Source organism: Phacochoerus africanus, chromosome 2 (genome assembly GCF_016906955.1).
Source record: "Phacochoerus africanus isolate WHEZ1 chromosome 2, ROS_Pafr_v1, whole genome shotgun sequence".
Classification (NCBI taxonomy): domain Eukaryota; kingdom Metazoa; phylum Chordata; class Mammalia; order Artiodactyla; family Suidae; genus Phacochoerus; species Phacochoerus africanus.
In genome coordinates this window covers 241329382-241343223 of record NC_062545.1, presented here as the reverse complement: position 1 = coordinate 241343223, position 13842 = coordinate 241329382, and the positions used below count along the sequence as shown (strand labels likewise).

At 42.6% G+C, this 13842-nt stretch overlaps 1 protein-coding gene across 3 annotated transcripts in view; it reads right to left on the bottom strand.

The window, feature by feature from the left end:
• Window positions 1-1020: 1020 nt before the first annotated feature.
• The window catches only part of TDRD7 (tudor domain containing 7), an 83040-nt gene continuing 70218 nt past the window's right edge, over window positions 1021-13842 (bottom strand). For all 3 annotated transcript variants that reach the window (XM_047767981.1, XM_047767982.1, XM_047767983.1), the window contains 5 exons: window positions 13536-13670; window positions 10603-10713; window positions 8227-8729; window positions 4230-4390; window positions 1021-1489 (listed from right to left, as the gene is read on the bottom strand). In XM_047767981.1, coding sequence (XP_047623937.1) covers window positions 1269-1489; window positions 4230-4390; window positions 8227-8729; window positions 10603-10713; window positions 13536-13670 — 1131 coding nt within the window. In that variant the 3' untranslated portion in view covers window positions 1021-1268. The remainder of the gene's footprint in view (window positions 1490-4229; window positions 4391-8226; window positions 8730-10602; window positions 10714-13535; window positions 13671-13842) is intronic.

The following is a 13842-nucleotide window of genomic DNA, read 5'->3' as shown; positions in this document are numbered from 1 at the left end:
GGAGTTGCTGTTGAGGCACAGCAGAAACAAATACGACTAGTATCCATGAGGATGTGGGTTTGATTCCTGGCCTTGCTCAGTGGGTTGGGGATCCGGTGTTGCTGTGGCTGTGGTGTAGACTGGCAGCCCTAGCTCCGATTTGACCCCTAGCCTGGGAACTTCCATATGCCACAGATGCAGCCCTAAAAGACTTAAAAAAAAAAAAAACAACTGATCAAGGAGGTGAAAGACATATGCTGAGAACCATAAGAGAACATCGGTGGGTAGAAAATGAGCTGCAGGCTGAGGGAACAGAATAAGTAAGAAGCGTTTGGAGAGGAGCAAGGCTTGCTTTGGAATATCAGTAGTCCTGGATGAACATGCATGGTGTTTAGGAACCAGAAGAAGGTCCAGTGTGGCTGGTGCTGGGACTTGTGGACAGTGAGGTTGGGCAGGGAGACTGTAGAAGGCCTGGATGTTTGGTCCAGATGCTCTGGGCAGTGAGAAGCCACGCAAGATCGGGGTGATGGGGGTGGTGGGTGTGCTGGTTTGCCTGGGTTCTTCTTCCAGCAGCACCACTAGCAGTGCTGAGGTGCTGAAGACTCAGGAGAGACTTCAGAGGCTTTGCTGACCACTTGCTTTTGGTCCCAGCACTACCCCAGGGAAGCACCAGGTCATACATAAAATCCTCCATCTAACTGGAGAAGAACTGGAGCACCGCAAGGAAGGCAACATGAATAGAAAAAGAAACTCCTCACCTTAAGATCATAAATGATGGGAGTTCCTGTCGTGGCTCAGCAGAAACAAACCCAACTAGTATCCATGAGGATGTGGGTTCGATCCCTGGCCTCGCTTAGTGGATTAAGGATCCAGCGTTGCCGTGAGATGTGGTGTAGGTCAGACGTGGCTCAGATCCCACATTGCTGTGGCTATGGTGTAGGCTGGCAGCTGCAGCTCCAATTTGACCCCTAGCCTAGCAACTTCCATATGCTATGGGTGTGGCCCCCTCCCCCCAAAAAAAATCACAAATGAGAAATAAGATAGTTTTTATATTGATAAACATTTTTATTCTAATATTATAGTAATAAGTCAAGTGCAATTCTCTTCTGTAAAGTCAACTCTGTTAAAACAAAACTTGTTAAATATCTTTCATTAAACATAAGCATATTCTTTTCAATCTTTCACAGCAGCCAGGCCATGTAGCAGAGGTAAGATTTTCTTTTAAAGCCTACTACATTTTGTTATTGCTAAAAAATCTGAATTAGTTGTCAAGGTCTCAGAAGCAGTGATTAGTTAACTTTGGAAAGCTCTACCAGATACTCTGACATAAAATCATGAATCCAGATATCTGTGTCTGGCAGCGATGTGTCCACTAGATAGACCACTACTTTCCGGTCCCAAGGGGTAGCATTTTCTATAACCGTCTGCACCAGTGCCACCAGGGGTTTCTTCTCCACATGATTTCGAAACACCATCGAAGCCTCCTCAGACCACTGGTTGCACTTCACTCCTGGGAGAGAAACAGGGAGTTTGAAGGGCAGTAAGAGTCAAATGAGCCTTTCTTTGATCCATTATAACGGAAAACCATTTAATCAATCTCAAAGTAGCATAAACATACCAGGTTAGACTGGCCTAACTGAAAAATAGATGCTGAACAAAGTATATGTAGATATAGACGGATAATGCAAAATAAACTATCACTGTCGGTGACAGGACTCTTATTTACAGAGTTTTTTTTTTTTTTCCTGATGTAAAAAGAAGAGGGAGGAGGAAAGGAAAGAGGAGGTGAGGCGGGAAAAGGGGGAAAGAGGAAGAAGGAGAATTAATACTTAGAGTATATTGATTTTTTCAAATTTACAGACAACATCACAGTCAATGCATTGGATTCAAAGTCTGGAGACTCAGTTTCTATTCCCAGCTCTTCCTCTGTCAGATGGTACACAATACCATGTACCTGGTTGGGCAAACCAGGTGAACTCTCAGGCCTCAGTTTACTTATCGTGAAACAAAGTGGTTGGACCAGATGAATTTTAAGTCCCATGTATTTCTAAATCCCTCTGACTTTTAAACTTGAGAGCTCAAGTTAGAGAACTCTAAATATGTTTTAAAACAAAAATTGAAATGACATGAATTTTTCAAGAAATGCTAATAAACTAACAATTTTTTTGGGGGGGGGGTCTTTTTAGGGCCACGCCTGTGGCATATGGAGGTTCCCAGGCCAGGAGTTGAATTAGAACTGTAGTAGCTGGCCTACACCACAGCCACAGCAATGCAGGATCCTTAACCCACTGAGCAAGGCCAGGGATCAAACCCTTATCCTCATGGATTCTAATCGGGTTCATTCACCACTGAGCCACAATGGGAACTCCTAAACTAACATAAATTAAGTCTACATATGTTAGATTAGATAAACTATAAATTATGGCCCATAGTATTGAAGATCTAGGATTTAAAAAACCTATCAATGAGTGAGCTGAATTCTTAGATTATTATGAATTTCCCACGAGAGAAGTCTAGAAAAGTGTGTAATCTGCTTCCTCAGTGACAGTAACAGAAGCTGAGCCTCCCAGCACAGACTCAAATTCAGTGAAATAAAGTGGCTGGAGCGTCCCTGGCATAGAGTGGCACCAGGGACTGCTGGCTAAGACGCTGGGCCTGGGAATGACACTGCCCTGCATATGTTCCCACCGGGTAGTTTGACTGTCAGGTTTTAACAACATGTGTTGTGAGCAAAACCTGAACATTAAAAAAGTGAAAATAAAAAATGCATCCATTAATTCTGAAGAAATCATTTAGACATTTGAGTCCAAAACAGATCAACGGTACCACCATCTTTGGTTCATATCCGTCTACCATGGGAGTTTCCTTTGAGCTCTAGCAGGGAACACAAAGAAACTGGCAAATACTTCAAACTAAGGCTATCTTCAATAAAAGCTGCCAGTAAGAAGAATTTATACATAATTTCTCTCATTTCTGGGATCAAATCAGTTCTGCCACTGCTAAGTGTATGGGGTGAGCCAGGAGAGGGGGTGGGTGAGGAATTAGGGTGACACCATGTGGTCACAAGTCCCCATAGCCCAGCAGAGTGGGATGCAGAGCCCAGATGCCTGGAGGGGTTGGCACCCCTCAGCCCTTCTGGCCTCCACAACCCCTGCCAATGCCCACAGGTCTCCGGGTGGAGTGTCACCGAGGTGCCCATGCCAGCTGCTGGTAGAGGGCACACTGACACGAGCACTGCTTTTGGAAGAGAAAACAAATCTCATCGGACAGTATCATACAGAAGAACTACTCTACACCCGCTAAGTCAGCTCCTCAGATCTTATGACAGGCAGTCGGCTGGTATGGATGTGGTGAATCATTTGCATCTGTTAGTGGCGACGTAAATGGAAACTCACTCGGCCATGAAAATGGTCATGTTCTACGACCCGGGAATGTTTTATAACTGTGAAAGGCCACTGTGAAGATGCATTATAATTTATGCAATGTTATGAAATATTAACTGTGCAATGTCCTCTTCCAGTTAGCTATTTATTTCCTTGTTTCCATTTGTTTGTTTTGGCTATTATGGATAGCTGTGGGGCTTTTTTTTTTTTTTTATTAATACTACAGTAAAAGTGTAAACAACCTAAATGTTCAACAAGAGGAAAATACTGAGTAAACAGAATATTGTGCAGCTATTAAAAATCATTATCAGGACCATCAAACCACCCACCCCCAAAGAGGGAGAAAGCACTAAATGAAGAAAGCAGAGTGCAATACTGAACCTGTACTAAGATTATAGCTTTAGAAATATACGTGAATGGAGTTCCTGTCATGGCTCAGTGGTTAACGAATCTGACAAGGAACCATGAGATGGCGGGTTCGATCCCTGCCCTTGCTCAGTGGGTTAGGGATCCGGCGTTGCGGTGAGCTGTGGCGTAGGTCGCAGATGCAGCTCGGATCCTGCGTTGCTGTGGCTGTGGTGTAGGCTGGCAGCTATAGCTCTGATTCGACCCCTAGCCTAGGAACCTCCATATGCTGCAGGAGCGGCCCTAGAAAAGGCAAAAAGACAAAAAATATATATATATATATATGAAACCAGAGACAGAAGAAATATGGAGAAACAGAAACAGCAGGTACAGTGGGAGGGCATGACCTTGAGAGATCATTACAAATGTTCAATGGGCCACTGATTCTGTACTCCAGAAGTGCCCAGGACAAAATGACAATAGGATCTATCATGGCATGACTTCACATTCCCCAGAAATCACCTGCTAGTTGAGCTGTGACTGCTTGGAACGGCAGCTTTCGAAACATGTCCACCAGAGGCTGCACTTTTCTTATGTTGACTAACTCGTGCTTGCCATAGTCCAGCTCATACACGGACACCAGCCCATTGGTCAGGATTCCTTTTAAAAGCACCCTGTGCCACCTAGATGAGCAGTGGATTAAAAAAGAAGAAAAAGAAATACACAAATTCAACACCTGCTTTAAGGGTAACCCTAGAGGATAAAAAGAAAAATGAATACGCATAGGTTTATCGAAATATAAAACCATACTGTTGTAGACATTTTTAAAAGAGACTGCTGCTGCTTTTCCCAAAGGTTACTATTCTCTGCTTTGCCACTGGCTCATTTGATGGGATCTGTTCGCACGACATCTTTTCACAGGCCTCAAGGAGCTAATAAAGGAGAACCACCACTAAGCAGGAAGAAATAAGGGCCACAGAGGACCACGAGGACAAGGCTAGTGGATCCCTTCACTCTGAAGAGGAGACAGAAGACGGCCACACACGTTTGGAAAAAGGTCCGTGCGGAGAAGCTGGAAAAAGGGGCCAAAGCAGGACCAGGTCAGGCCGAGGACACACATGAGAAGAGCACAGAAGACTGCAAGGCATGGCGGTGGAGCCGGGCAGCTCCCCTGCGGCTGGCAGGTGGGGTGTGGGGAGGAATGGAAGAGAAGTCAGACTGGGGAAAGAGAACAAAAAGTTTCTAATATATTTTAGCTCTCTATGCCTCCGGCATCACCATTCAAATGAGAAAAACCTGGACTTCAAGGTTTGCGTAAGAAGGACCATTTTAAAGTCCTGCAGTCCTGATGACGTGAGTAAAGACTATTATTATTCTAAGGAAAGGAAGACTGTTCATAAGGTCTAAAAGGAAAGGGTCTCGGCACCTGAACAGTGCGAGTCAGGCTCTGTCTTGGGCAGCAGACCAGACCCAGCCACCTTCCGAGATGGGGTTTTCAGCCACAAGTCCAGGTGACAGGAGGCCTTTCACTACAAAGCACGGCTGGTCTGAGGCTGGCCAGTCTGGGCTGATTCTCTAGGCAGCACATACTGGTGGAAAACAGGTACAGGAGACCCACACACAGAGCTGCTAAAGGGTGAACTACAGTAAAAACCATCAAGAGGCCGACTCCAAACACTGTATGTAATTAGGGGGTTGTGAGAGGAGCTCCAGAAACCTTCAGATGAGCTCAAAGCGCAGCAAGCAATAATCCATGAATCACAGAGACAATGGGGACACAAAAAGCTATTAGAATAAGTACATGAGGTTTGGGGGCCAAAGAGACCTGAACTGGGGTCCCACCTGGGCCATTCTGCAGCTGTGTCACTCTGGGCTCTTCACATAACCTCTCTGAGCCTCAATTACCTCATGTACACTGTTTAGTTCTAATTTACCTGCACATTCATTTGGCATATAACAGACACTTGGTAAATGGCAGCCATTGTCATTTTAAGGATTATGAAAATGATGATAAGCTGAGCAAATAAGAACTTCAGATGGATGTGAAGTTTCCATATTGGAAATGCCGGTTTGGGGCACATTGCTAATTCGTGTAAGTGTGAAAGGAGGTTAAAAACGTTTGGTTTCCACCAATATCACTGTCTTTAAATGGTACAGGGCTGATGGTCCATGCTTTTCGAAGTAAGAGGTACAGAGCAATACGGAGAAAATAATCAGAAAACCTACGCATTGCATGTCTACTGAGCTTTCAGCTTTCAAAACGAATAGCTTAAACAAAGGCTTCAGTTTTGACCACATTACCAACTTCAGTGCAAGGCTCCATGTGAATCACCTGGAGTTTGCTTAAAACACAAGAGTCTGGGATTTTGCTGCCAGACATTCTGACTCAGAAGGCCTGGCCGGGGAGGAAGGAGAATCTGCACTTTTAAGAGGTTGTCGAGGCGATTCTTAAACTGAGACAGATTCAGAAACCAATGTAATCAAAAGTGACCTTGAAACTCCTAAGTCTTCACCTACCAGAGCAGGGAGCAAGGTTTAGTAAAGAGTCTTGGGTTGTAAGCCAGAAAGAAGCTCTTAACACTTTTCACTGATGCAGTTCATAAAGTTTCAAAAAAATGGGAGATAATCTGTTTCTATATATAAGATATCCCTTGATTATCTGGGATAAATTAATTGATTAAAGTCCCCAAATCCTGAGGCAGACCTGTTGGACCCAGGGGGGTGGGCGGTGGAGTCTGAAGTCCCACCTGACAGAGGGTCTCCAATGTGTGGGTTCTCCTCACACAGCCCTCGCCTCCAAGTAGGACCCCCCACTACTGATCACCATTAAGCTGCTCTTCAGATAGCAGCTGGTATTAGCTTGGCTTTAACTGAGATTAAACTCTCCAACAGCAAAGAGTTCTGATGAGGCAAATTTACACAAACAACGTTTCTGTACTGAAACCCATTTCTGGTTACGGTTGTAAATGACATCACATAGTAACAATTTTTTTAAAGATGCAAAAGCTTGGGGCATACAAGTCGAATGTTTTTCAGAATGAGAGCTACGACACATTTCACTTTTAAGAGTTGAAAATTTTTTTTTCTCCCATAAAATAACGAAGTTTTATAAATGACTATGCTTGCTATCTTATGAATGAATAAAAGCATTTTATAGAAAAAATAAGCAGTTGACCTTTTAAAGTGAGTTTTGGGATGTGTGTGTGTGTGTGTGTGTGTGTGGACAGGTAGGGAGCAATACAGTTCTGTGTTCTGCATCATCAAAAAAGCTTGCTCCTTTCCCCTAAAAAAGCTACAAACAGGACAGGCTGGGGCACTTACTCCACGGGGCAAAGAGCTTCCATGGAGTGAGTGCAGGGCATGGTGTGAGGAGCTTGGGCTTCCTTGGGTTGGAACCAGCACATACTGGGGGCAAACACGAGAAAGTAGACTGAATGCTAAACAAATGAAAGCAACTATGATTCTCACTGTCCAAAGGCCAAAGAGCAGTGAAGCGGGCATTGCTGCACCTTATAAACAGCGGCACAAGTTCTTTAAGGAGCAACCGACTGCATACATCAAAAATCCTATAATTTTTTTTTTTTTTTTTTTTGCTATTTTAGGGCCGCTCCCACGGCATATGGCAGTTCCCAGGCTAGGGGTCAAATAGGAGCTACAGCTGCTGGCCTATGCCACAGCCACGGCAACGCCAGATCCAAGCTCTGTCTGCGACCTACACCACAGCTCACAGCTGAGCAGGGTCAGGGATCGAACCTGCATCCTCATGGATCTTAGTCGGGTTCGTTAACTGCTGAGCCATGAAGAGAACTCCCCCAAATGCTATAATTTTTAAATAAGTGATTTCTTCTAGGAATCTATTCCATAAATGAATAATCAGATACCTGAACAAAGATTTAAGTTCAACGTTATTTACAACAGCGAAAAATCTGGGAGGAAAAACTTACAAAAGGAAATGATAAATGAATGATTATTTCTCTTTATGATGGATTATTTCACCATTAAAAATGTCTATGAAGAATCCTTATCGCATGGAAAAGTGTTCACAGGATTATGTTAAGTTTAAAAGTAGGTATGAAATTATATGTAAGTAATATACCAACTATATAAATATGAATAGGAAAAAATCTAGAAGAAACACATAAGTATATTAGTTGGCTGACTTTGCTTTCTTACTTTTTTGTATTTTCTAAATTTTCTCCAATAAACATTTTATTTTTAAGATTTAAAAAGTCATTAAATGAAAAACATTCTTTTCCAAATAAAAAATAATCTTCTAATAGGAAAGCAGAAAAAACACTTAAACCTTCACTTTAGGTATAATTAGGTTCTAACAGGAATAAAGTCACTAGATTTTCAGATAAACAACATTTTAAATATTAGAAAACTGCACCATTCATTAGTCTTGTTTCACATTTAAACCTCCCACTTGTGCAGCTCCAAGTTCCCCTGTAGAGATTCCTGGTATGATTCTACACACTTCTCTTAGGAGGAGAATAAAATGCTTTGTCCAAGGACCTACTTATTTTCCACTTTTGCAGCGTACACCTGGTCTTTCTCCACTGCCACGTGGCGCTCCTCAGACACACTGTAATACAGAATCATCTCTTCCATCAGAACTTCCAGCTTATGTATCTCTTGCCATGGCTGGATGACAAAGTAGCCCGGGTGACAGGCCACGGGCACGTACACATCCATGTGTTCCCCTGGCTTGGACAAGTGCACCGGAGGGGGCAGTTCCTCCGTGGAGAAAGAGCTGATGTGGTCTACCACGGACTTTTTGAGGACATCCGAGAGGCTCTTTCTAAAATTCTCTCCAGTGTTGCCCAGAATGGGGGTGTTCGCCTTTTTGCTGTTGGGGGAGCCAGCTCCGCTGGACACGGCACTCAGAAACACATCCTTCTGATGCTTCCACAAGTCTGCATTTGTAATCTGGCGATTGATACTGCGGTGAGGATCAGGGAAGTTCTTGGGGGTAAATAAATAAATATGTGTGATCCCTCTGGTTTCCTCCACTTTTGTAACCTTTGGAAAACACACAAGGAAACCAAGTGAAGACATTCAAGTTCACGATGAATTCTGAGAGGCAGTTATAACATGACCTTTAAATATTAAAATAGTAGTTTCCACAAAAGCCACCTCAACTTGCTAAAAATCATTTTATTTAAGGCCAGGTGAATGATCTATCACAGTTGTACCAATGAGTCAGCTCGTAGGTAAAGTCGTCTAGAAACCAGCAGCAAGCTTATGGAACTGAAAAATTTACCAACTTCTAAAAACTGAGACTACTTTATGACTTGCTAGAGGTCATTATCACTGAGTGATTCTATATATCACAGTTACAGTTAAAACAAATTAATGACCAAAAAAAAAAAAAAATGAATGACAGGTTAAAACACTAAAAAGAAAAAGAATGGCATGATGAGTCCCCATGTGCTCGTCATCCAACTTCAAAGATAAAAAATAGTCACAACAGCACAGCATCTTATAAATGTGCTGTTTAATGCTGATGTGCCCACGGACGAGGCAGGGAAGGAAAAAGCTTCGACTCTGACCATACCCTTCAGGCCCGCTGGTCCAAATGCTGTGTTTGGTCTTAATATCTGCTCTCCCCCCTCGCCCTTGCCCCAGTTATGAGAGGAGAAGGACCCTGGGAGAAAAAGAAAACGGCTCCACGCAATAGGCCAGAACCACAGTCCCTGTTGTGCACCTTTTGACTACCTGGCCACATCCTCCTGTCAGAGCAGTGAGTGTCTGTATGGGAGCACCACACGCTGCTGTGCATCCCAAAGGGCCGGGGGGACTGTTCATTCTCTCATCAGCTCCTCTGATTTATCTTAGGAATAACAAAAATGAGACACTTCTAGCCATATCTATCTTTTATCAAAGCGGGCTAGAAATGTAAGGCAGGAACACAGGCATGCAGACAAGGAGATACAAGGCAATCCTACTGCAGTAATTGACACAAAAGCTTTTCTTCCCAGCAAGAGGAATCTATGTAAAGTCATCCTTTGGAAGGCTAATGAAGTACTGACCCCTAATGCATTTTGATATTTATGGGAGAGAAACACCATTTCAAAAAAAATAAACCACCGAAAAATATTTTGACGACTACCAAATACACTGGCTCGAGGAGCTGAAAATATAGCTGAGAAAACAATATTCATGAGGCACCTGAAGAATATAAAACGGTACATAATTAAGTGTGTGACTGTGCATGATAAACCCGAGAGGAGAACGAAGATAAGAACATAGGCGTGGGCTAGAATAATTGGAAGATCTGCATAAAGCTGTTTCTCGAGGACATTTCCTTTCATCATTAAATGCTTATATAAAATAACACTATTCCCATCCGTTACAACAGAGGAATATCATATTTCATTTCTATTCTTGGAAATATGAGAGGTGTTTCTGAAATGAAGATGCAAGAGTGCGAAAAAATGGAACCCGCCAGTGACAGAAATAAAGCAGTTTAAATAAGTTTTAGGAAAAGAGACAGAAACCGAAATTATAAGCAAACGATTTCTAATCCATTTTACTTTAGGGAAAAAGAAAGATACACAGGACTTATTCAAATGGTCTTTAGAAACAGTTATCAAGAGATAGATGGCTCTCTGTTGGGGACTTACTTCCTTATCAGGAAGCAAAAAAGGAGCAAAGAACTATGTTACCTTATTAATAATCAAAAAATTATATAAAGGGTTTAAAAATAACATTGGAGATATATGATATATTCTTAAACAAAAATTAAACCATGAAATATCTTACAGCTACACATGTAACCAATCTCCTGACTACAATAAAAGCGAAAGCATGTACGATGGAATTCTTTCACCAAAACCAAATGAGTCCTTTTGGCCGACAGCTCTCTCTTACCAAGACCAACAAGATAGCTCACCTTAATGCTACAGTCTGAGCAATTCAAAACAGAATCTCTTAGCCAAAGCACAGCATCTGGTGTCCACATGCCAATAGACTGTGGAAGATCTGCTAAACAGCACTTTATAGCCTGAAAAGAAAACAGGATGGAAAAGTGAACACATCATCTTAAAATAGGTACTTATGAGTAACGTCAATATTATTTTCCTACAAGTCAAACGTCGCCAAGATAGAAAGAAGCAAGAGCAGTGGTTAATAAGGATGAACACGGCTTTTGGGCTGGAGGGTCTGCTATGTTCCTGACTCTATTGGGATCACCATCATTGTCTTTCCTCCCATCCTGAGCCAGGGTTACACAAGGCACTCCGAGTCCTTCTTGGCCCCCAGGGCTGCTGCCGGACAGGCCAGTGCTGTGATCTCATTTCACAGACGGTGAAACAGACTCAGAGATTCTAACCTCTGTAAGATCACAAAGTCATGAAGTCAGGACTGGGACTTACGGTTAGGTCTTCTAAGCCCAACTTAAAAAAAAACAAAAACAAAAACAAAAACAGAGTCATTTGGATGAAATCTGACTCCTGTTGCAAAATCTCTGTGGAAGCTTCATTCTGCACTTCCTGAGCACCTTCTGGGTGCCAGGCAGCTGCACTCACCTTTTGGAGGAGGTGGTAATGGGATTAAGGGGGGTAAGAGAAACTGAAATCCGCCTCTATCTAAAGGTCTCATCTCCCCTGATGCTTTCTACGTCCCACCATCACTGCACAAGCTTCTGTAGAATGGCCACATCAGGGAGTAAAAGGTGACCCCAGGGACTCCCTTCAGCCTCATGGAAGCCTTTGAAGTGACGGGGGCAATTCTGTGAAGGAGATGAAACTTAACTTCCCGGATCCTGGATTCTTTCTTTCTTCTGAGCCCTATCCTCATCACACCCTGCCTTCAACCTTGGGGGGCTCCAAGTCTCCCTCCGTGCCCCCTAAATGAGGCGCCTTTCTGGTGGGGAGGAGGTCCCTTGGAGCAGAGAACAGACTTCAATTTTGCAGGTGCCAGGTGGGGGCAATGAGGGGGCAATGAGGGCGCGTGGGGGGTGGCCTGTGGGAGCAGGCTGTGCACTGAAGAGCAGGGCCCTGCAGAGGTGCATGCCACTCCCCAAGCTCCCACAGAGCGCTGTCCCATAAAAGGAACTGCTCAAAAGAGTCAGATTTTCTAGGTTGTCAAGAAAAGCTGGAAGCAGACAACCAAATTCACATTTTAAAACCCTATAGAACTAAGGGCCCACACCCAATATTCATGGGTCAGCCTTGGGCAACAGGTCATCTGTTTGCTACTCTGAACTTTTTGGGGAGATGTTGTTAGCCAGAGGCTGAGCCTAGCTGGCTTTAAAGGTTCCCCCAACTGCCCACCTATCAAATAACAAATCTAGATAAGATTAACAAAAAATTATAGTGGCTTTTACCAAGAAGGCACACACCTGTGTGACTTTCAGAGCGTCAGATGCAGTGGGATGGATCCCCCTTCCCCTCCAGGCCAGGGAACCTTTTCTAGGTAAGGCTGGCCCCGGATGGAGGGTCTAACAAGGGTACAGAGGACAGAGGTGTTATCAAGTGAAAGTAGTTAAAGGTCTAACAATTTTCAACATCATGGCTGAGCAACAATAAGAGTAAATGTGATTCTGAAAATTGGCTTGAACTCAAGTTAAACAGCTTCTCTGTAATAGTCATTTTAGGAAAGGCAACAGTGACTGCAGTGAGAGAAATTATATAAGCCATGTTAATTACGGCCAAGTACTTTTTAGTCACTGAGTTTTGACGCAGTAAGAGATCTTCTGGTAAATACAGGTCAAAGGGCCTTTTGAAATTATACAATGTTGAACAATTTTATTTTCAAAGCATGACAGATTTCTGTACAAAACCCTCGACTTCTCCTAAAGTAGGAAATAGTTCTTAACTTTAATTAATTCAAAATAATTCAAACCTTTATCATCTGAATTTTTATCAATAGAGGAAGGATAGACAGAAGTTAATCTTTTCACTAAAATCTATGGGGAAAAGGTCATATAAGAGAATGATTAAATATATATCCAAAGGACCTACTGTATAGCACAGGGAACTCTATTCAATACTCTATAAAAACCTAAATGGGAAAAGAATCTGAAAAAAAGAATAGATATATGTGTATGTGTAACTGAATCACTTTGCTGTATACCTGAAACTAATACAACATTGTAAATCAACTATACTCCAATATAAAATAAAATTTAAAAAAGAAAATAATTAAATATAAGCATATATCTGAAGAGTACAGTTACCTAATAAAACTAAGAACTATGGAAGTAAATATTTACATACAATACCCTGAAACTGTGTAGAAGTCAGCATTGGCATCTAATTATTAAAATGGAATCTCTAACTGGACAACATGGCCTAATGACTCAACATTCTTACACGCAAACATTTATCAAACAATATTCTGTAAGTCTGGCTAGTCTTCTTGTCTACGCAAAATCTTGTGTCTGAAAACTAGTGAGCCACTCGACATCTGGATCATTTCCAATTTTGTTACAACCTCAATCCCTTATCAAAAACTGAGAGGGCATGGGAATTCCCGTCGTGGCTCAGTGGTTAACGAATCCGACTAGGAACCATGAGGTTGTGGGTTTGATCCTTGGCATCGCTCAGCGGGTTAAGGATCCAGCATTGCTGTAAGTTGTGGTGTAGGTCACAGACGCAGCTCGGATCTGGCGTTCCTGTGGCTCTGGGGTAGGCTGGTGGCTGCAGCTTCAATTCGATCCCTAGCCTGGGAACCTCCATATGTCACGTGTGTGGCCCTAAAAAGACAAAACAAAAAACAAAAAACAAACCAAAACCCCAAAAAACCTGAGAGGGCATCTTACAATGTGATTATCAACATATCTGAATCTCTTCTGGCCAACCCCCTAGGCTTGTAATACAGTACCTGAGGCGGTATTGCAATCATTTCATGGAGAAACCGAGGGGGAATCTCTCTGAGCTCGGACACTTTTACAGACGTCACAGTGCCAGAGTCCAAAAACTGAACATCAAGAGCCCGGCTGCTATGAACGTTCGTGATCTACAATGAGACAAGTGTTGGCTAATTTATTAGCAGATCCAAAAGGCTAAATGCTTCTGTGCAATTACATTTTGTACAGCTCTAAACTGCATATAAAAATCAGCAAAGACTATCAGTGCTGATTAAATTTTCTCTTACTTTGAAATGTACTCATTTACCAAATAGGTATTCT